A 24,180-nucleotide genomic window follows, 5' to 3' on the forward strand; every position below is an offset into this window, starting at 1 on the left:
CCAAATTCATGACTCCAATCAGATTCAGAGCTCTATCTCCATTGTTTATCTAGCTGCCTTAGTGAAGTGATGCTGGGGCAGTTCTGTTTATCAGAGTGTAGAAACTACAAAGATTTTTCTTTTTTTTTCCTTTTGATACAAAAAGTTTCACGTCAAACTTGTATTAGAAATGTTCCTTAGGATGGTGATCTTTAGGTACCATCAAATACCTCAACTTTCAGATCTGCCTCTTGGGATCTTTGAGAATAGTAACTGTTTGAAGGAGATGAGAGTATAGGCCTGGAATATTTCCCATTTTATTCAAGATTTGCCAAGAAGGGTAATGTGGGAAGGCTTTGTCTATACCAGGTACTATGATCCATTTGAACTCAGATAACTAAATTTACCTTTGAAGTTGTTAGGAAAGAGAGACAAATCTCAGATGATTTGGAGGATGACCACAGTGTGCTAGCCAAATGATATGGGCATATATCTTCCCAGGAATTTGAGGAGTTCTAGGAAAAAGGCTTTAGATAATTTTCTCAAGTAAGAAATAAAATTGCTTTATAGAATTGATTGTGGCTTTCTCTTCTTGGTATTCTAAATATAAATGCTAACTCAGATTCTAGAGGAATGAGCTACATATATACCCCACTTTCTTCCAGCTCCCCCTCCTGTGTTAGAACATAAATTTTCTGAGGGCAAAGACTATGGTTTGCTTATTTGCATTAGTATCCTTAATGCTTAACATAGTGTCTGGCATATAAGTACTTAATAAATGTTTTGTCTATCATATTCATCATTTCATTAACATTCCACAATCAATAAAACTTGAAAATTATGTACTCAAAAATTCTGCCAAAAATATGTTAAGCTCACTGGTCCAACAGTTTTCAGAATTCACACTCTTCCCTTTTTCCAAAAATTAGAGCACTCTCCAAGTCCATGAAATCTCTTACATTCTCTAAATCACAGATGTCAAGGATCAACATTTACAATTTCAATTTTTCATAATTTTATATCTGTTCAGGCCTGGAACAACTAACTGAAAGAAGTCAGATTCAGTCTCTTCACTTATCTTGAGTTTCCATTCCCTATTTCTGTTCTGCTCTCAGTTCAAAGACAATTCTTCTTGGAAGAGACAACAGCAAGTAAGAGTTTAGAAGTTCCATCTTCTTACCATTGTCTGTTTTCACCATCTCACCCCCAAGTAGCAATCATCATCTACACTTGGATTCTTCTCTTGCCTCCAATATAACTTAAAAATTTTTTTGTTCTTGTCCTAAGCATTCATCACCAGACTCAGCTTAATTCTGGGCTATAATTTTACTGATATCATTTTTTACAGGATGGAACTATTCTTTTCTATTTATCTTTAGTTACTTACCCTTACTTTCATCTTCTATGCAAGTCTTTTTAAAATCCATATTTTTATATTCAACATTAATCTCTTTAGGCAGCTTTTCTTTTCCTTCTCTCCTTGGAATAATTTCTGTTGGTGCTATAGTTTATTTCTGAGAGCTTCCTATGAAGAGTCACCTTTCCCTTCAGAATACTAGGCCACTGGATCCTATTTATCCCTTCTTCAAATTCTCTAAATCTATCTCCCAAAATCTAGGATAAACATCAAACAATGTCTAGCTTTCCTCTTTTTACATCTCAAACTATATGACACACTGATCCCAAAGTTTCTGTTTTCTACTTCAAAAACCAATTCCTCCTTTTTTGTTCAGAATCAAGTACAAAATAGCAATTCCTTTTGTTACTGGATGAAACCACAATCATAGCAAGACACAAATGTACCAGTTGCTTTGATTTTGGCAGAGAAAAAGGTGTCAATAGAGATGTCCAAAGGACTGAAGACCGACCCCATCACCAAAATATCATGTGTACATGCCAGCCTTGAGATCTTTTTTCCAAATTCCTCATCTAACAAAACATTTTTTATCCGTGTAGAACATACAACAGTATAACATCTGTTTCTAAGATTGTTGATTTTTACCCAAATGCTCTCTTCCACATTTCACCCTTCAAGATACTAGATTTCCTCAAATCAAGTATATAATCTCACTATATTAATACCCACACTTTTTTATCTACTCTAGTCCTTTTGAATAAGGTATACTCCTCAAGACTCAACTTACAGTCATGAGTACTATCCTAGTAAGTTTCAGGGATACCTATGAAGTTAATTTTGCTCCCTTGCATCAGGATCTCTAATTCACATTTTTTATAACTGATAGTTATGCAATTAGGTTGTATTACTGGCTGTCCTTTTAGACATTATCTCATTTAAACTTCTGGTCTTTTCCTGTTATTTCTCCTCCTTTGCTGTATCTGCTGTACTTTGTGGTACCAAGCTTATCAAATCTACAAAAACAACTCTCTCCTTCCACCTACTTTTAATTTTAAGCCCGATTACCTTTGCAATATTCTAAGAAAATGCTTTTACATACACTTGGTTAGGTACAATTCATTCCTGGCAAAGAAGTTTTCATTCTTATATTTTAAATTCATTTTACAGAAATTCAAACTCCATTCTAAGACAAAAGGTTCAACTCCCAAATCAGCTCTTGAACTCCCATGTTTATCTTTCTCTTTTGTAATCCCTACCTTCAAATTTGATTATAATTTTGGCTGATTTCCTTTTTTCTTTTCTTCCTTTTTTTAATTGATCAAGGCCTATTTACATATTATTAATATTTGCAATAGAGTGACCATTCAAAGTCAACATCCCCAATCATATACCCATCGAACAATGTGATCAAGCAAATGTTTTTCTTCTGTGTTTCTGCTCCTATGGTTCTTTCTCTGGATGTGGATAGTATTCTTTCTTATAAGTCCCTCAGAATTGTTCTGGATCATTGCATTGCTGCTAGTAGAGAAGGCCATTGCATTCAATTGTGTCACAGTATATCAGTCTCTGTGTACAACGTTCTCCTGGTTCTGCTCCTTTGGCTTTGCATCAATTCCTGGAGGTTATTCCAGTTCACATGGAATTCCTCCAGTTCATTATTCCTTTTATCACAATAGTATTCCATCACCAACAGATACCACAATTTGTTCAGACATTCCCTAATTGATGGACACCCCTTCATTTTCTATTTTTTTGTCATCACAAAGAGTACAGCTCTAAATATTTTTGTACAAGTCTTTTTCCTTATTATCTCTCTGGGATACAAATCCAGCAGTGGTATGGCTGATCAAATAGCAGGCATTCTTCCTTTTTTTCAAAGGTATTACGTTTGAGAGTTATATAGATAACTGCTAACACTACTTTCTTATTGGAAGCCTCAATTTCCTCATTTTTATGAAAGCTTGTCCTTATATATGCTATATAAATGAAGGCTTTCTCTTTCAAGTGTATGTTGGGGCCATAGCATCCAGGGAAGCAGATATGGAAGTCTCTGAAGAACACAGTGGCAAAATGAAATGAGATGTGTTCCTATCATTAGATGATTAGATTTTTCTCTTGTATCCTAGGTGTTTCTATGCTTCTGACAAATTAAGCCTAATTTATCACCTTATCCTTTTTCCCCTATCCTGGGCCCCCAGAATGGGAAAGACAGGAAGAATTAAGTTTCTGAAGTACATAGGGCAAGGTTTTCATGAGTACTGACTTTATTTTATTGAAATCTTAGCATATTTTTAAGGTAGTTAAAAATTTAGCTCAGCCAAGAAAGCTGTCAGAAAAAGTAAGAGAAGATGAGAAAATCTCTATCCCTGAAATGTAAAACCTTCTGAAATAGCAAGAGAAAGCTAGATATACAAACGAATCAAATGGATCTAACTGGAAAATGGATCTAACTTGAATAAGCTACCCCACACCATTCTGATTTTTTTTTAAACTCTTACCTTCTGTCTTAGTATCCATTCCAAGATAGAAGAGCAGCAAGGACTAGGCAAATGAGGTTAAGTAACTTGCTCAGAGTCACACACTTAAAAATTTCTGAAGCTAGATTTGAACCCAGGACCTGCTGTCTCTAGACCAGGCTCTCTACCCATTGAGCCACCTAGCTATCCCTTTGTCCAACATTTCAGTAAGGTGGTAGTAAGGGGAAGGCAGGGAGTGAGTGTCATACTTGATCATACTAAAAGGGGACAAGACAGAGAAGCCACCAAGAACTATGATCAGAATGGTCAAAGCACCCATTAGTACAATGGATAGAATGCCAGGCCTGGAGTAGGGAGGACCTGGGTTCAAATCTAGCCTTAGATATTTCCTAGCTATGTAACCCTGGGCAAGATATTTAACCTCAACACCCTAGCTTTACCATTCTTCTGCCTTGGAACTAACACTTAGTAACAATTTCAAGACAGGACATAAGGGTTTAAGAAAGAAAGAAAGAAATGGTGGGCAACTGGGGAAGGAGAGGGAGGAGGGGGAAGCATGCAAATAGCAAATATAGCATACAAGGATTTCATCTATCCTATCCAAATTCCATTATGAAGAGATCAATGGAGTCCCAATAGCCTAGACAGGATTCAGTCAAAAGCACTAAATAGGGAAAGACCCAAAAAGCAAAAGTTACCTCAAACAATGAATAATAATAATAAGAGAGAAAAAGTTGGGCCTGTCCTGAAGTAAATAAAACAGCAGCAAAAGAAAAAAAAAAAAAGGAAAAAATTAGCAGACAAAACCCAGAAAAAGTTCTCAAGACAATGAATAAAATATTGGGCAAAAAAGGAGGGAACCAAAAAACCTCCACTGAAAAATAAACTGATAAGCAAAAAAGACTAAAGAATTGCTAAATAACACTAAAAGCTAGTTCTTTGAAAAGACTAAAGTCATTAAACCAACTCTTCACTAATTTTATGAGAAAGAAGGAAAAATCATTTTTATTATGTAATTTCAGCAAAAAAACTGAGAAGATTAGAGCAACAAGTGGTTAATCATAGCAACTAAGTGAACCATGCTGACTCCATCTTGTGACTCAATTCTGGAGCTAGCTCAATTCCCTTTCTATTCATTTATGAGTTAAGTCCAACTTCTGTCTTTGTGAGATGTTATTCGATTGTGGATATTGAGAGAAAACCTTATTTCACTGTATGAACTGTGTAGTTAGGAAACTAGACCACCTTTCCCTGGCTGCTTAGAGATCCTTAACTAAGAACCTAGGTTATGCAAATCTGAAACTCAGTCAGACACAAAGACTGAAACATGGAGTTTTCTCACAATTAGTACAACTCAAGCAACCCATGTGTCTTATCTGAAAACTGGACCCATATTGATCAATCAGTTATTGTTTCCATTTTCCTTTGATTGTATACAGACACTTCGGAAGAGTAAGACCCCTCTTTTTCTGAATTGAAGGAACTGTACGTGTTTAGTCTCCCCCATCCAACTGTGTTATTAGAAATATTGGGGAGTCTTTGAACTACATTTCCCATGAGACAACTGGCTTCCTGTCATGGCTTCCTGTCATTATGCAATGACACAGACAGAGGCATAAAACTGAAGGGCTGGCATTTCACTTCCTCTTTGTTCTCTATCCACCATGGTGGCAGCAGGCAACAGCGCAGTGTTTAAACTAACTAAACTAGCATGGCACGTGGCTTTATTTTCTTGTGGCTACTAATAAATCTTACAAAAACCATAACAATTTTAAAGTTTATCCTTTTTATAGTCATTTTATTTTTTACATTGATGGCGACCACATGGAAAAAGAACTCTCAATTTTTCAGATAGCCTAAGTAAGATAAATTCTGAAGGGGGCAGTTGGGTAGCTCGGTGGATTGAGAGCCAGGCCTAGAAATGGGAGGTCTTAGGTTCAAATCTGACCTCAAACACTTCCAGCTGTGTGACCTTGGGCAAGTCACTTGACCCCCATTGTCTACCCTTACCACTCTTATACACTGGAACCAACACACAGTATTGATTCCAAGACAGAAGGTAAGGGTTTAAAGAAAAAGATAAATTCTGAAAAGCCAAGTTTCTCCTGCCATGGCTTTTCATCCTTCCCCCGCCCCAAGAACTCTGAGAGAACTCCAAACTCTCTCTGGAGCTGCTGGCCTGCTTCTGCCATTTTTGTTTTTTCTCTTTTTCCCGTTTTCCCTAGCCACCCGGATACTTTCCTTTGAGTAGCTTTTCTGGAAGCTCTTGGCCAAAAGGGAAAAACCACTTCTCTTGCAAAAGTCATGCTGCTGCTGATGCTCCAGCTGCCTATTCCTGCCTGCTGTTCCTGATCCTCATGGCCATCAATGCCAGCCACCCCTACCTGCCCCTCCCTGGGAACAGAGCTCCAGCTGCTGTTGATGTTGCCTATCCCAGACAATGCCTGGAGATCCTAGTCCTTCCTGGAGCTGCTTGGAGCCTATCTCCTGAGGCTGGAAAGTATACCTCCTTTCTTTTTCATTGGAAACAGTCCTTACTAGCCGCTCTGCCTGCCATGGAAGCCCAGGGGTGTTTCCTCTTAGACATTAATAGGCTTTTACCTGAGGAAAGCTTCTACCTCTTAACACACCACTCCCCTCCATGTGGGTTTTCAAGCCTGCCTTTTTTCCAGTCCCTGCCCCAGTTAGGCTTCCATGCTCTGCCTGTGGGGGAGGGAACCGAGATAGCATGTAGACCCTAGCTTTTTACCCCAAAGGGGAAATGGAAAAGGTTACTCTTCCAAACAGGAAATAAAATTGCAAATATGGCCTGTCCTAACTTTTAAAGAGCGGAAATGAATTTTTAAGCCTTTTCAGACTCCATTGTTTTTTGAAAGTCTCTGTATCATATTGTACTTTGCTGATTGTTTTACGATTTAATTTTGTTGTTTTAAGTTCATGTGTTAATCTGATCACTATCTTTCTGTTACACTGAATCATTTTTAAGCTACTGTGTTTTTGGCTATTAGATAAATTCTGTTACATGATTTATTGTACCTCCCCATTGACTGTACTAGAGCAAATATTGTAAAAATGCATTCAACTTAGACAAACCCTTTCACGAGATCCCATATTGCTTTTTATTCTATTCTGACAATTGTACACAACCTTTGGGGAATTTAATGAGTTAAATATCTCAATTGATTTTAAGAAGCCTTTAGAAGCAATTTTAGATACCCAGTATCATTTACCTGCCTCTGAAGGCAGAGTAATTGTAACAAGAAATGAGGGTCCACTGGAAGTTGAAGAGATGTGCAATGGCACTATTTTATTTTATTTCCCCACTTCTGCATTTATAAAAATGTAATGGATGAGAAATCTGAAGTGATTTTCACCATTTATTCCTCTGCTCCACATGAAATGGGTGGGACATTTTGAAAACAGGTCTATAAACTGTTAAAGTCCCATACCGGAGGGAGTGAGATGCCCAAGAGGCTTAATTACCCTGTAATGGGTTATAATGTCATTCAGGAAGAGTGAAGGATTTTCTCTGAAGTATAGTAGCTTCAAAATGATTTTTTTTTTAATATTTGTAACTCTTCAATTTACTCTACTCCACCAAAATTATCTAAATTCTTGGTGATACTTTAGACCCAAAAAGTTTTTTCATCAGCTTCTTGTTTTTTTCTAGGCACTACCACATTTTGGATAATGGCAGTAATAAATTTTGTTAAAGATATCTCAGCCAAGGTTGAATGATTTGCTCTATCTTTTGAATTTGTGACAAGTATACATTTTTTAAATGTCACACAGCAAGTGAATACACACACACACACACACACACACACACACACACACATATATAAAACTCATGTGAATCCTATATAATAATGGGTCTGTTTGCTATTGTCATTAAATGTGTTATTGTAATTTTGGGGAATTTTGGCACTTCTTTGAATGTACATTATCTACCATATTATTGTTTTTTATAAATCTGCTATTTTGTAAAAGCCATTTGCACCTACAGTAGTTCATGGCCAAGTTTTAAAAGAAACTGAATCTCATTTTTTGGGTGAGAAACCTTTCACTGATTGTAAGCTATATATTTTTTTTTATTTTTAAAACATTCTTTTTTTATTATTCTTTTCCCTTGTATGTGGAAATACAGATTTGAGTTTCTTTTTTCTCTCATTTTTGTACTTGAACACATTATCAATATTAATCCTTTTTTATTTAGCAGTAATAAGTTTAATATATATATATATATATATATATTTGCTATAATATTAATGCATACCCCAAAAGCTTTAGACTATGGAAACCTGTCATTTATTGATAAATTATTGTGTCTGATTCCAGGAGAAATTATTGTGTCTGATTCCAGGAGAAGGGAATAAAAGAGCCACTACTATATAGTGCAAAAAAGCACAAGGTCAAGGAGACCAACCAATCCCAATGAGATTGATGGGAATCTGCATAGTGCCTAGGAGCAGAAGGGCAAAAAAGACCAAACCAATCCAATCCAGGTAGGACTGATGAACTTTCTGCGTCAATACTAAGGACTTAAACCTAGTGTTTGGGCTTCAAGATCGCAGCTATTTTGGCATGTTAGAAGCCAGCTTTCCCTGAGCCATATCCTAGTCAAGTACCGAAGGTTGGCTATCATCCTGGCTACCCCTGTCCCCGAGAGTGAAGGCAAATCAGACCAGGGAATGACACTTCCCTTGCACACAAATTCTAGTCCTTTTTTCTCTCTTATAAATATGGAAACTTTCTATAGTCCTGAGGCTACTGAATGGGTAAGTGCACAATTGCTTAAATCATTTCAATTGGGCCTTGATTCAAGGACTTGTTATAAGTTTATTTTTCCTTTACTTACATTTTTGCACATACTTTGACATTTTATATTTCATCCACAAATTATTTTTTGTCTTTTATTTGGATTTTTTGATGTTTTTGGATTTCTTTTGATAATTGACTCTTACACCCCCATACCTCAGCCTACATGTATCCTTAGCTGATCTGGGAGTTTGTCTCTATCCTCTTCAGAGGGGAATGTGTTATAATTCTCCTCAGGGGGGTATGTATGTATTATAATTTATAACGTAAAGTTTAAATTCTTTTGAGAGTAATTTCAGGATAAGAAATTTGCTACCTCCCCAGAATCCAGACAACAAAACTGTTTGGAGAAGGCACCATGAAGATGCCTGAAGAACCCACAATGCATCAAGAAGATCCACAGTGAGCTTTGGGGTGCAGTTGATTGAACTGGGGGAGGGGGGCTAAATGCATTTGTTTTGAATGTACACTCTTATGATGAAAGGGACTGCTCCCTAATTGGCTTTCTGTCAATGTGCCTAGCAATCATTAGATCATTGATTTTGTCCTTTTTTTCTTTTATCCCCAAATTACTGTAATTTAAAAGTTGGTTATGTTTACAAGAGACTTTGAGGAGACCAGTATCCCTTGGTTCTCAGTGGGGAATGTGTTATTGGAAATATTGGGGGTCTTTGAACTACATTTCCCATGAGACTACTGGCTTCCTGTCATTACACAATGACGCAGAGGGATAAAACTAAAGGGTGGGCATTTCACTTCCTCTTTGCTCTCTATCCACCATGGTAGCGGCAGGCAATGGCGCAGTGTTTAAACTGACTAAGATAGCATGGCACATGGCTTTGTTTTCTAGTGGCTACTAATAAATCTTACAAAAACCATAATAATTTAAAGTTATCCTTTTTATATTCATTTTATTTTTTACACAATTCAGAAAAGTCCCTAATCTTTCCTCCTATTAGAAATCACATTCACTAATGTTATATTGTTTTCTTTTAATTAGGTGGTCTTATTTGATTGTTTTTAGTGTATAAAAGTATGTCTCCTCCTGTAATTGGGGTCCAGTCCTAAGCTGAGGAGGTCTGGTCCAAGTTTTCTGGGCAATTGCCATGCACTGCTTAATAATCGATAGGCTCGAAGATCAAAACTTTGCTTCCTCAGTCATTTCATCTTTCACTCCTCACCCATAGTAGAAAGGATATGATCACAACAAAGAAAAAAATCTTTTATTAAATTTTTTTAATTATCAGAATTTACTATACACAAATATGGCAGCAAAACCAAGATTTCAAAATAAATGGAAAAATATTTGTGAAAAAATAAAATAGCCAAATAAGCATAACATGATAAGAATGCTAACAATTCAAATTAAAAAAGAAAAAAGAACTGTAAAGGAACAAGTGAATTTTATTAAATGTTTAGAGAACATCTAAAATCTATACTAAAATTGTTCCCAAAAAACAAGAAAGAAAGCACTCTGCCAAATATCAATTGAAAGTATCTACTAATAAATAGCGATTGAAAAAATTTTTGTTTTTTAATTTATTTTTAAGTATTTTTCTAAGGTTACATTGATTTATGTTCTCTCCCTCTCTTCTTCCTCTCAACACCCCACTTCCTAGAGCTAACAAGCAAATCCACTGGGTTATACATGCATCATCACTCAATACCTAGCTCCATATTATTCGTTTTTGTTATACTGTAGTCTTTTAAAACCAAAACCCCAAATCCTACACCTAAACAAGTGATAAATCTGAAAATTTTTAAAAGATTAAATAAGAGACATCAGCAATGTATCTAAAAAATATTCAATATGATGCTGAATTTACAGCAGGTATACAAGGAATGATGTAACAGGAAAATATAAGAGGAAAATAATTAATGTAAATTTATTAAAAAGAAAAATATCCCAAATAATTATTTTTGATATAAGAAAAAGCCTTTAAAAAGCTATTCAAACTACAATACAGATTTTTTAGATAATAAAAAGTATATATTGATTGAGAGCCAGTCCTAGAGATGGGAGGTCCTAGGTTCAAATCTGGCCTCAGACACTTCCTAGCTGTGTGACCCTGGGCAAGTCACTTAATCCCCATTGCCTATCCTTACCACTCTTCTGCCTTGGAGCCAATACACAGAAGTCAAGGGTTTAAAAAAAGTAAAAAATAAAAAAATAAATTTTTACAGATAAGAAAACTAAAGCATAGGCTGCATAGGGTCACATAATTTTTAAGTGTCTGAAGTTGGATTTGAACTCGGGTCTTCCTGGGACCAGGAGAACAAAGCATACAAGGAAAATACTGCAATACTGTGGGAAAAAAAAACTTAGAATGATAAAAATTTTTGTTCAATACAATGACCAACCACAACTCCAGAGGACCGATAATGAAACACACTATAGCCACTTAACAGAGGGATGATGGCCTCAAGGAGCTGAGAATGAGACATACACTTTTGGATACAGCAGATGTATAGATGTGCTTTGCTCAATTATGATTATCAGTTGCCTCATCTACACCTATACCTCCCCACCCCTTTCCAGCTATCCACAATACTGCAGCCTGACAACCTACATTTCCATCCCCTTTCCATCCCCACCCAACACAAAGCTCTAGTGATAATAACATGCCTGAATTCATTTCCCAATGATTAACATACTCCTCCCATGCTTGTCATATTCTCCCCAGTCTTAGTAAGTCTGAACCCCCAACTGTCACTGTTCACTATCTCCCCATTGCCAGGACTCTTCTTATATCAACTTTAACCCAACACCTCCAACCTCCTACTCCAAAACTATCTATGCCACTCCCCTTCAACTATGCTCTCTGGAACACCTGCTCCAATGGTAACCTCCACACCCTACACCCACCCCCCCAAAAAAATACTTCCTTTCTCAGTCCTTTCATGTTCTTGAGCTCACTGAGTTGTGGCTCCATTCTAATGGCAAAACTACCTGGCCATTCTTTCCAGCCTTGAAAGTTCTTTCACTATCTCCCCTGAATCATTAATCCTAGTAAAGGAGTTGGAATATTTCTTGCTCTCCCCATTGCCACTTCTCCCTCTACCACTAATACTCAGTAACCCCTTTTCTCTTTTGAGGTTCATTCAATCTACGTTTACCACCCAATCAAGATTCTGGTAGTCATTATCTACTGAGCTATAAAATACTCCCTCCTTTAATGATCTCAGGCTCTGGCTCACAATCTCTCTCTCTCTTCTTCCCCAATTCCTGCCCTGTGTACTAAGAGATTTCAACACATATATTGGTTCTCCCTCAAACACCCTAACTTCAAGTAACTCAATTCCCATAACCTACTGTGTGCATCTCCATCCCACCTCAGCTGAACAGAAATAGATGGTCATATCCTTCATTTTGCCATCATTCACAAGTGTTCCACTTCCAAGTTCACAAACTCAGTAATTCCTTTATCTGATAAATTTTTTGTCATTACACATATCCCTCTGCCTTGAAAATTCTAATCCTGTTGTCTTCACCATGAACTCCAAATCTTCCAGTTCTCAGTTCTTTCCCAAACCACATCCCCACTGCATAACTACAATCTCTTACCATCTCCATTTTGCACCTTTGGTAAACCAATTTGATTCTATCCTATCGCCTTCTCTGGAGTACCAAGTCCCTTTATATTATCAAAATCTTGCTTTGGGGCAGCTAGATAGTAAGGAGGAAGGCAAGCCACACCTATAGAGAGGGAGGACCTAGATTCAAATGTAGCCTCAGATACTTCCTATACTTCCTGGGTGACCCTGGGCAAGTTACTTAATCCCAATTGCCTAGTCCTTACCTCTCTTCTACCTTGAAATTGATGCTTAGTATCAATTCTTAGACAGAAGGTAAGAGTTTAAAAAAAATTTTTCCCTGACAAGTTTCAGTCTTGGATTGCTCCTACCACGCATAGTTAGATGGCACAGTAGATGGAAGTGCTAGAATTTGAATCAGGAATCAAGTTCAAATTCAACCTCAGACACTCATTAGATGTTTGACCCCAAAGTCATTTTACATCTATCTGTCTGCATCCGTTTCATATGCAAATTGTGAGAATAATAATAGCACTTAACTCACAAGGTCTGTGAGGATCAAATCAAATATTTGTAAAGTGCTAGCACAGGGCCTAGTATATATAGTAAGTACTTAAAAGATAAATGCTTGTTCCCTCCCCATCCTACCTGGGGTCCATGTGCTACTAAATGCAGTGGAGAAAAATAACCAAAACATGCTAGCTGTGTCCACCAAAAATCTATGTTACATATTCTCAACTGGGTCTTTGTTGCAGTAAGACAAGGCTTTTACACCTTATTAACTGATTTACTTTTCTACTCACCACAGGAACTTTTCAAAACCTTTTTATCCCTTCTCATATCTCCCATGGCTCAGCATAGTACAGCTCTCTCAGCTGAGAACTTTGAAAATTCACTGAAAAGATTCAATAAGAGTTCCCTCTTCTCCCCTGTTCCTCATCTCACAACACTCAGATGCCTTCTGCAACTATCTCTCCCTTTACCCTGCTTCACATGAAGGAGTGGGTCTTTCTTGCTAAGGCAAACCCCTCTTCATATCCATTCCATCCCTAAAAAAACTTATTTCATCCATCCATCCCCGCTAGGTATCTTCTGTCTCCCTCCTCCCTTTTGCAACTAAACTCCTTGAGAAGACCATCTATAATCAGTTGCCTCACTTCTTTTCCTCTTACTCTTTTATTTGAAATCTTTTAAGGCCGACTATTGATGTCATCATTCAACTGAAATTCTTCTCTCTCCAAAATTATCAATCCCAACCTTTTGGTCTCTCTGCAGCCTTTGATATGTCTATCACTTTCTTCTCCTTGATACTCTCTCTTTTTTCTAAATTTTGATACCATTCTCTCCTGGTTCTCCACTTAGCTCTTTGACTACTTTGTCTACCTCCATCATTGGATTTTTATCCAGGTCATGTCTGCTAACTATGGGCATCCCCTTGTAAGAAAATATAAGTAAGGTAATGGGGTCGCCAGGGATATTACAATAAACTAAGTGGTTTGTGGGAACATACTCTAGGATTTTTGAGAGACTGGACCAGGGTGAAGAGACCAGAGTTTACTGGATTTCCACAGGAATGGCAGTTGATCTTAACTGTCACCCAGCTTCCACTAGACCAGAGTATAGTAACAGGCTAACAAGGTAAAAGGGACTTAACAGCTTTAATTATGTTAGACTAAAAGGTGGGAAAGGATTTCTATACTTAAAATCTAAGGGATAAAACCACAGGGCAATGGGAGGACTTATTCTATTCTTATCTAAGTGATCTAAACTAACAGGGCCCAAGGAGCTGTAAATGGAGTCTCTGGGTTTCTGCCTCAAACCTGGAACCTGCCAGGCTTGAGTACAGCTATGGCTTTGTGGCTTTGGGATTCTCAGTGCAATCCACTGATGATCTCTGGATGCCAGGAGTCAAGATGATCTTGTACCAAGTAGAGAGGGTTCTGCTTGAAGCACTGTCCTCCAGTTTTCAAACTTCTTCTCTCTTGGCTCTGTAGATTTGTCCTTTTGCTGGATGACACACCACACAGAACCCCAGGGGAAATCAGGAAGCAGGGTGTCCTTTGCTCTGAGGTCTCCCAGGCTGGCAACAGTTTTGCCCACCACTAATGGAGTCCACACTCAGGGCACAGACAGACTTCCTCCTCCTTCATTCCAACCTGGAATTCCCAGCTCCAGCTCCTTCCAGCTATGTACATCTTAATTCCCAATAACTAGCTAATCTCATCTTACTCATAACACCCTAAAGCTCTGTCTTGGGTCTTTATCTCTTCTCCCACTATCAAATTTTGTTTGTCTTCTTATCAGCTCCCATGGATTCAATTGTTATCTCTATGCTTATGAATCTCAAATCTATTTGTCCATTCCTGACCTCCCATCTCACATATCTATCTACTAGACATCTCAAACTCCACAGATACAAAACTGAACTTGTGATCTTTTCATGCCCCTTTCTCAAGCCCTCAACGGTTCCAAATTTACCTATCACTGCAAATTATACCCTCCCTACCCTACAAGTCACCTAGGTTTGAAACCTACGTGTCATCTTCAGTTACTCACTCTTCATCACCCCTTCTCATAACAAATCAAGTACCAGGTCTTATCTTCACAAGATCTCTTACCATTCTCACCTTTGACCCTGCCACTACTCTGGTACAGGCCTCATACTATCACATACCTATACTCTTCTAACACTCTTTTAGTTGATCTCCCTACCTTAACTTTCTCCCTACTTCAGTCCATCTTCCACTTAGTTGTCGAAAATGGTCACCCTAAAGCAAAGGCCTATGTCACATAAAGTTACACACATTCAATCAACTCTATTAGCTCCCTTCCAGGATCAAATATAGAATTCTCTGGCTTTTAAAGACCTCCATATTCTGACCCCTTCTAACCTTTCCAGTCTTCTTTCACCTTATTCTCCTTCACATATTCTATAATCCAATGGCACTGGCCTCCTTTGCTGTTGTTCCTGACAAAGGACACCTCATCTCTAGACTTTACATCTAGTGGTTGTTCCTCCCTGCCTCGAATTCTCTCTTCAACTCTGCCTCCTTTCTTCTATAGCTTCCTTCAAGCTTTTCCTAATTTCTCTTAGTGCTAGAGTCTTCCAACTATGATTTTTTCCACATTTCATATATGTATAGTAAATAGTTGTATGTATGTTGTCTCCCCATTAGACTATATAGGCTCCATAAGAGTGAGGAATGTTTTCTACCTTTATTTCTATCCTTAGCACATAGCATAACACACAGAGAACTCTTAATAAACCCTTGTTGACCAGACTTGCTTGTTGACTTTGCATTTGGGGAGGGAGAGAGGCAGGAAGTGAGGGAAGGAAGGAAATGAGGGTAGGAAAGAATGAAGGGAGGAAAGGAGGGGTATAGGAAGGAAAACTAAACAACTACCCACTGGTTATAGCACCCCTCAACCTCAAAATCTATTTAAACAGATACCTGCCACTGATACAGGGGCACAATATATATTTTAAACTTAACTCCCAGGGTTAGAGCCTGAGAGTTCTAAGTTTGCTCTCAAAGACTGGGTCCCCTGAAGTCTGGTTATATGGAAGATACACAATGCCTCCATATGGAGACAAGTAATGCCAATTTCAATGAGATGTACTTCCTATAATTCTTCTGCTTTTTTTCCTACAACATGGCTAATGTTTTACATGACTTCATATTTATAATGGGCACCATATTTCTTATCTTCTTAATTGAAGGGGGTCAGAGAATTTAGAACTAAAAATAACTTTTAAAATTGTTACCCAAAAAATTCATTAATAAATACTTCTTTAAAATGTTTTAAAAAGAAGTATAAAATTAGTATTATTACTGATAACAATAGTTTGGCTGTCCATATATTTGTATAATTCCATTTAATACCATCTTCATAATAAAAGTACATGATTGATCTAGTTTTTCCAAACCTATTTTGAACTGGGAATCTATTTTTTGAAATAGAAATTAGAAACAGTATTAATCCAAAATGTCATTACCCAAGTTACATCCTACAGCCTAATCTTTGCATCATTCCATAATTTTACCAAAAGCTTCCTTAAGAGTCCATGCCATTTGACAATATTTTTAGGTTAAATAATATTATAACAAGGCCTACCAATTTTCCTACTAAGACACCTTGAAAAACTTCATGAAGAACCTATCAACTGCCAAATTTCCATACTATAGCAAGTACTACAATAGTAGAACTCTGAAACAGTAGCATAAAAAGTTGCTCATTCTAAACCTCCATTACTATATATACATAATAAAAAGTCAGTTGTTTTCTTAAAAGCCAGGATGTTCCCTATCATTGGGAAAGAAGAAAATATAGTCCAAATAAATTTAAAGTCTAAAATTATAAATTTAATTTTTCAAAACATAATTATTCCAAGCAGTTTAACATTATCAAATATTTACTACATGCCTTTAAGTAATTAAAAATCATTTCAAGCTATTAATTCTAACTATTCTCCTAAAGACTTTGAAAATAGTTTAAAGTAGATTCAAAAATCCTCCTAAAAATTTAAAACTATTAGCTTTATGAAAGGCTTTATAAACATAATTTAGACCAAACTCTTTCAAAACGACCACAAATTTAAAACGTTCTGTTGTATATTTAATACACATACATTATGATTTGGGAGTTTAGTGATCTAGGTTATTCTTTATCGAACTGTCTTCTAATCTCTCTCACAGAATCAGATATCACACTTACTCTCAAGACAACATGGTGCAATGGACAGAATACTAAATTAATTCTCCCTAAAGTATAGTATAGTGATTATTCATTTACCTTAATAGTACTTCTCCATTTTTTTAAGATAATGCATATTAAGTCAAATAAATCTCTACTTAGGACTATTTCAGGCAGCCTAATAAAGGGAAGTAAAAAAATTCAGTGCAGAATATATCATCATCATGCAAAAGAGATAGACTACATCTTCAAGCTAGCTACATATGACTTTTAGCACATTTCTTATTCTATATGGGCCTCAATTAGAATTCATCAATAAAATGAAGGGGCTAAACTGATTATCTCTAAAATCCTTTCCAGTTTGTATGCTATAAATTCCCATAACAGTGTTGTTTTTCACAGTTTCTTCCCTTCCTCTATTTCTAGTCTTATAGAGTCTCTAAAACCAATTTTTCTCACAATAGATTCCACAAAATAAGCAGTTATGAAGTAATGGAGAATAGCAGTCACAGGTAGATTTGGGCTATTTGTAAGATAGGCATTTGTAAATTGGGAACTGCTTGTACTGTTGACTGATCCAGTCTATTTTTCTCTAATCTCTTAATTCAAAGCTAAAAATTCCCAGATGCCACATACCCTAACAGTAGCTTATATTTTTAACATAACTTTTAACCCAAGAAGTAGATTAAGAGCATACTTGCAAAATAATGTTGTTTTTCTAATGCTCAGTCACATTTTAATATGACAACTTTTTTTTAAAAGTCTAAAGAAACAGAAATCAACACTCAGTATAGATAGCAGTTAAGCATCTTCCTGAAGGTATTTTGGTTTTCTCAGCTGTAGTACATGTACTACTCCAGTGCCAATTCCACTTATGGGAGATAGATACAGTGAAGCAAGAGAAAAGGGAAGCAATTTCCTCCCACAATTCTATATATGATTCAGGAAATGCCTCAGCCAGGTAAGCTTCTGCTTCCTTTTTTGTGTCTTTTCAAAGAATCCTTTAAGGACCTTTTATATTGTCAGTGGCTATAATTTGGATCTCAATCTGCAATTGGTAACCAATTAACTAAAGCAATAGATTTCCTTTGTTTATTCCTTTTACTTTTCTTTTCCTAGAAGCTGAATAATCTGTCTGGCTCCCATTCCACAGTAAATTAGCAGTCAAAAGCTATGAATAGATTTTAAAAGAATAATCATAAGTTATAAATGACCATTTGAAAACCTGTCTCAAATCCCTAATTGTAAATGAAATGCAAATGAACATGATTCTGAGGTTTTAACTCATAGCCTGTAAACTAAAATAAGGAAAAAACAACAACATAAAAGTCAATATACTCTTTAGAAGACAAACATAGTGCCAAGATATTGATAGTATTGTGTGTGAACAGGGTCCAACCATTCTGGATGCCAATATGAAACAATGCAAGAAAAGTGACTTAATTATTATATCCTTTGGATACTATTCACTATTGGACATATATTCCAAGAAAAATCAAAAACATTACAGCACTCTTTGCAATTGCAAATAACTACAAAGTGTGTGACCATCAATTGAGTAATAGCTGAAAGAAATACAGTATACCAATTTAGTGGAATACTACAGAGTAAAAGATAATATGAGGAATACAGAGAAACATATGAAGATTTGTATGAACTGATGCAGAAGGAAGCAGAAACAAAAGAATAATTACAATGGCCTTAACAATTACTACAAGGCCCCAAAGAACAAATAATGAAAAATACCTCTTCATGGCACAGAAGTAAGGAAATACTAGCAAAGGACATTACTTACGCTTTCAAATAAGGTCTTTATATCAGATATTATTTCCCTTTTGTTGATATGGGGGAGAGGGAGGGATAAAAAGGAAAATTTAATCTGGAAGGCACAGAAGGTTTTGTTGTTGTTGTTTTTTTTCCCAGAAATAACTGTGATGCAAAAACAAAAGGTTAATCTGGCTTCTAAATTAGAGACCATCTTCTAAATCCCAAGCAAATCTTTAGGAAACTTGTTCCAAGTTAGTTATTTTCCTAACCACAACAAAGAACTTAAATTATCCTCCACAGCTAAACCTCCTAAAATAGTCAATTCTAATTCCTCTGAATTCACTAAACATATTTGCTATTCACATGATCTCCAAAACCCCATGTCCATTAAAACTCCCTTCTGGTTACACTTAACCCTTTCCCTGACTTGAATAGGCTAGGAGCAGTTACTTCAACTCACTAAAACTACTTTGCCCCCAGATCTTCCAAAATGCTATCACCAACTACAAATGGCTCCCCAAGCATCCATCTTCTAAATACCTACTCTAAGTCAACAAAAACTTGCGAGAGGAAGTCAAAGAACTGTCAGAACAGATCATGCAGGGCTTGAAAACAATATCCCCAAAGATTTTAAACTTTTACTACAATATATATAACTTAGAATTACAGAAAGTCAAAGCCCTTAGAGAATCCTTCTTGCTTTATCACAAAATAAATCTATGCCATGGATGGAATTTTCTACATTAAAAATAAGATTTTCTAAAAAGTATTATAAACAAATATCCCTTTTTTTTTTTTTAACCACAAGCAGTTCCCTACCTAGGTCATAATAGTTCCTAGTTCTATTTCAGACCTAGTTCACCAGGCTGAAGATTCTTTCACGTGTTGGTTGGGTTAAATAATTGCTATGGACCCTTCTAACTCACAAATTCCATGAGTCTGTGAAATTCACATCCTCTGAGCTCTAACCCTAATTATGCTATATGACAAACTTTTTATTCATACCTTACTGATCCCCTAACTAACACACTGATCTCTTAGCTTGTGAGTGAAAGTGAGAATGTGATGACAAACTTTTTATTCATACCTTACTGATCCCCTAACTAACACATTGATCTCTTAGCTTGTGAGTGAAAATGAGAATGTGATTGAGTGAGAAAGAATGATAGGGACAAGGAGGGGAAGGAAGGAAAGGGTATCTAACATTAACTTTGGCAGTTTGGTAATGGATGCCTTCTCAAAATATTTTTTGAAATATAAAATAAAACCCATAGGATGACAAAGGAAGTCAATGGTACTGAAGTAAAATTATCAAAGTATTAAGGGAAAAAAAGTGTGATATGGTAATATTTAGAATTCATATAGGACCTACTATGTACCAGATATTGTTAAGCCCTTTACAAATATTATCTTATTTGATCTTCACAATAACCCTGGGAATTAGATGCTAATATCCCCATTTTACAGATGAGTAAACTAAAGCAAAAAAAAGTAACCTGTCCAAAGTCACACAGCTAATGTCTGATGCTCAATTTGAACTTGGTCTTCCTGACTTTGGTTAGCAGAGATACCCTGAAATTCAATATAAGAATTCCTGTCCCAAAGGGTATGGCTTTTGTTTGTTTTCAAATTACCTTAATAGAGATGAAATGCCAATTCAAAGGTTTGTAACCTTGGGCAAATTATTTAACCTTATTAGGTTTCCTCATGTATAAAATGAAAATGGTTTAGATTCAATTCTAAGATCCTATACTAATTTTCACATTTGAAAAATGGGAATTTGGTTATCTATTCAGCTTGATAAGACACACAAAATACAAGGCTATTAAAATGAGTAGTACAAAGAGTTTAAATCAGAAGATGAAAGAAAAGTATTAGAATAAATTGTATTTTAAGTTATCATTTTGCCTCTACCCTATAAATGTCAAAGTTTTCTAATTTAACAGGCTTTAGCACTTCGTAAAGGAACAATTTTCAACATCTCGAATGTTACTCTTAAATATATGCCTATCTCAAAAGTCTTGATGCAGTGCTAAGCTAGTAAAACATAAAGTGCACTAAAGCTTTTGGATCATCCTATTAGGTTCACAGCATAAAGCCAATGTCAAAAAGACTTAAAAGAGACTTAATGAAAGGAAAAAATAGTGACTATATTAGGGCAAAACACAAAAGTTAAAAAGAAAAGGTACAACAAGATCTACTACTCTTAACTATGGCATTAACAGTGAACAAAAACTAAATGAAATGTTTCTGCAAAACCATATGCTAGAGAGGCTAATCCAAGGCATTAGAAATGGCAGAGTTCCATTGTAGTTCTAACTACTTACTATAAATGACATGCACTGGTTAGCAGAATGATACACAGGAATGATGACAACACAAGAGGTTAAAAAAGAGAGCGAAAGAAAGCAAAAGAGACAAAAGCAAAGAACCTAAAATGAGTCTTCCCCTAGAATTTCAACATACTTTCAACTAAACAACAAACAGCTCGAACAATGTTGTTTAATTTCATATTTCTACTGATTAATTTTTTTAACTCAACATATTTAAGTAACCTTTGTTATATTCAAATAAAGCAGTACTGCAAAAGACCTTAAGATTGAGACTGATTTTTGATCTTAATGATCAGAGTAAGACCTTTTGGGGGTGCTAATTCAAGGGTCCAAATCTAAGCAATGCAGAAAATTGTTTTTTTATGTAGAAATTTTAAAAAGCTAGTAAGGACTATTTTCATAGACTACAAAAAACATTTTTTAAAGAAATCTACAAGATCCTATGAAAGACTACCTCTAATCATTCATCCAAACAATTTAACTAAGTTTGCCAACAATATGTAATTTCACATACCAAGATGAGCAGTAAAATATCCAATACATAATACAATTTACACAGGAAACTAAAATACTATGATTTTTAAAATTAGCCTCCCCCTAATTTATAAAACTGTAAAAAAAAAAGTTAAATTTTACAAACTCCCTTTCCCAAATATAAGCATTGTTGAATTTAAGTCTATCTCTGAACAAGCAGGAAACAATGAAAAAACAACATGCATACTCCTAGGAGTAAGGCTACTACCAAATGACATCACTCTAATACTACAAGAAATATGGCAATTCAGTTTAAATCAGAAGATGAAAGAAAAGTATTAGAATAAATTGTATTTTAAGTTATCATTTTGCCTCTACCCTATAAATGTCAAAGATTGTAAGGCAATTCTATCCTCCTTCAAATCTAGCTCCAATTTCTATTTTCCTTCATTCATTCATTCAGCAAATATTTATTAAGTAATTATTACATACCTTCATTTTATAACCATATTGCAAAAGTCTACCTTTTGAGAATTTTTAAATAGATCAGCTTTAAGGATATCTTATTAAATATTAAAAAGGCTAATTTATTGATATCTGATAATGAAAACAAAATTAAAGAAACTAACCCAAGTAATAAAAGAAATGATTGTACATATTATTTATTACTGAAATGCTGATCAGTTCCTATTTTGAGTGTTAAAACTATATGAAAACTAAATTTCAAATTCACTTTGTGGAAGGATTTAGAGAAAAACTAGTGGGAGAGGTTTTTTAAACAAGTAAGTTTGCATGACATCTCCAGAGTTCTTAGGTATTCAAATATATTAGGCCATAAAGATGCATGTGTTAAGGAAACAAACCATTCTTCCCCATCTCTAATCTAATGAGTTGAGTCACTTTCAGTAGCTGTAAAACAAACAGTATTTTAAAACAGTAAATAATAAAGGCAATTTGAAACAAAATAGGACATATATGTATTTAATCCCTACAACTTACAAAACATGTTTGTCCTTATGACTAATAACAACTATAGCTGTTATACAAGATCTCAACTTCAACTGCTGAAATATTGTCACACACAGAATGCCAGTTCATCAAGTTTTCAAAATCAGACTATACTTTTTTTTTTAAAAAGGCAATGCCACACTCAGATTCTTAATATTAAAAAGGGAATACTTTTACTAAAGCAAAAATATTTTCAAAAAAAACTAAAGGGTGAAATTGAGTCATAAAATTCTGTATATATTAAGGGGAGGTCCATTGATTTATCCTTGTTCAGAAATCTTTTTTCAACAAATGAACTTAAACAGTGTTAAGTTTGGGGAAAGGAGTTGGTAAAATTAAACACAGAGAAGGAGTTGGTGACCTATGATTTCATTAGTGTAAGGAAATCCCAGTGTATAAATTTCTTCCATCAGTACAGATCAGTAACTGGATTTTATTTAAGAATAATTTTCTTTGCCAAGTTCTAAGAACATAAAGTCAGTACTGATCTATTAAGCACAGTGGGTTTTAGCAAAATGTACTTAGAATTATAAAAGTGTCTTATTTCCCAAGATAATAAAATTAGTCATTATGAAGAAGTATTTTAGGATATAACCTCTAGTTAGGGAATTATGGGCTTCATTTAAAACAAAAGGCTCTATTTCTAAGTTTTGACACGCCTTAGAAAAGCTGTTTACTTCCCTTTACAGGTTTCTTTAATTAGAAGACTTGTCAATGCTATATAGTTACTAAGTGGTATACATCGCCAAATACTGAATTTTCTCTTCCTCCTGTATTTCAGTAAATAAATTTGTTATTTATCAGCTAAAAGAATATGCAATGGTATTTTTGAAATAATTATTTAATGATTTAGAACCCAGTTTTACATTCTTCAAATTTCAGGACAATAGACTCTGCCAAACTTAAGCATAAAAGACTCACAACTCATCTGTCAAAATCATTATGCAAGCAATAGTTTTAAGATTAACAGGGGTTATAAGGACTCAAATCTGCCAGGTGATTAATTAATCGGCCCTTTATAGGACCACATTTGTTCAAGTAAACAGATTTTGCTGTGTTTCTAAGTACATATAATTCACTGACAAAAGGCTGTCTAGGGAAGATGCTGATAAGAAGTTTCTTCTCCTTCATTGTATTTATTACACATGATGTGAGAAAAGATATTGATGTTGTAGGACATCATATTTCATATTACTTGAAAAGACAAGATGCTGATCAGATACTGTAGCCAAAAAAGAAAGGCAAGGAATTTTTGGAAAATAATCATACCTATTCCATAGGCTTTAGCACAGATCCATTGTAGATTAGCAGCTATTTTCGCCCTGGCTGAATCATAGAGCTCAGAAGGGACAATTTCAACTGCACTGTCTGTCAGGGCCTCCATTTTTCTCCTGGTGCTATCTCCACCAGCAGAAACATCCACATCCACCATCTAAAAACAAAAAGAAATAATTTTAATGAGAGTTGAGAAATCATATTCGGCATCAGGCACTCCCACTCTAAAAAAAAATCTCAGATCTAACGTTCCATTCAAATACACCGGGTATAAATGCCATTAGAGGGTACCTTAGGCCCTGGTAAACCCCTACTTTTTTCCCAAACTGACATTATCTAACGATTTTTTTAATTGAAAATGGTAAAAAGGAATACAAAAATAATATCAAGACTGGGAGGGGGAACCTAAAATAACACAAACCCGGTATTGAATACCAGCATCTTGAAATTCTGCAGTAAAGCC

General features: G+C 35.5%; 1 protein-coding gene across 1 annotated transcript in view; it reads right to left on the reverse strand.

Moving 5' to 3' along the window:
* The window catches only part of CAMSAP1 (calmodulin regulated spectrin associated protein 1), a 74,308-nt gene extending 50,434 nt beyond the window's left edge, over positions 1-23,874 (reverse strand). The window contains exon 1 of the mRNA XM_044661257.1: positions 23,712-23,874. Within this exon, the coding sequence (XP_044517192.1) occupies positions 23,712-23,874 (163 nt within the window). The remainder of the gene's footprint in view (positions 1-23,711) is intronic.
* Between the last annotated feature and the right edge of the window lie 306 nt (positions 23,875-24,180).

The sequence above is a fragment of the Gracilinanus agilis genome, chromosome 2 (assembly GCF_016433145.1).
Source record: "Gracilinanus agilis isolate LMUSP501 chromosome 2, AgileGrace, whole genome shotgun sequence".
In the NCBI taxonomy this organism is placed as follows: Eukaryota; Metazoa; Chordata; class Mammalia; order Didelphimorphia; family Didelphidae; genus Gracilinanus; species Gracilinanus agilis.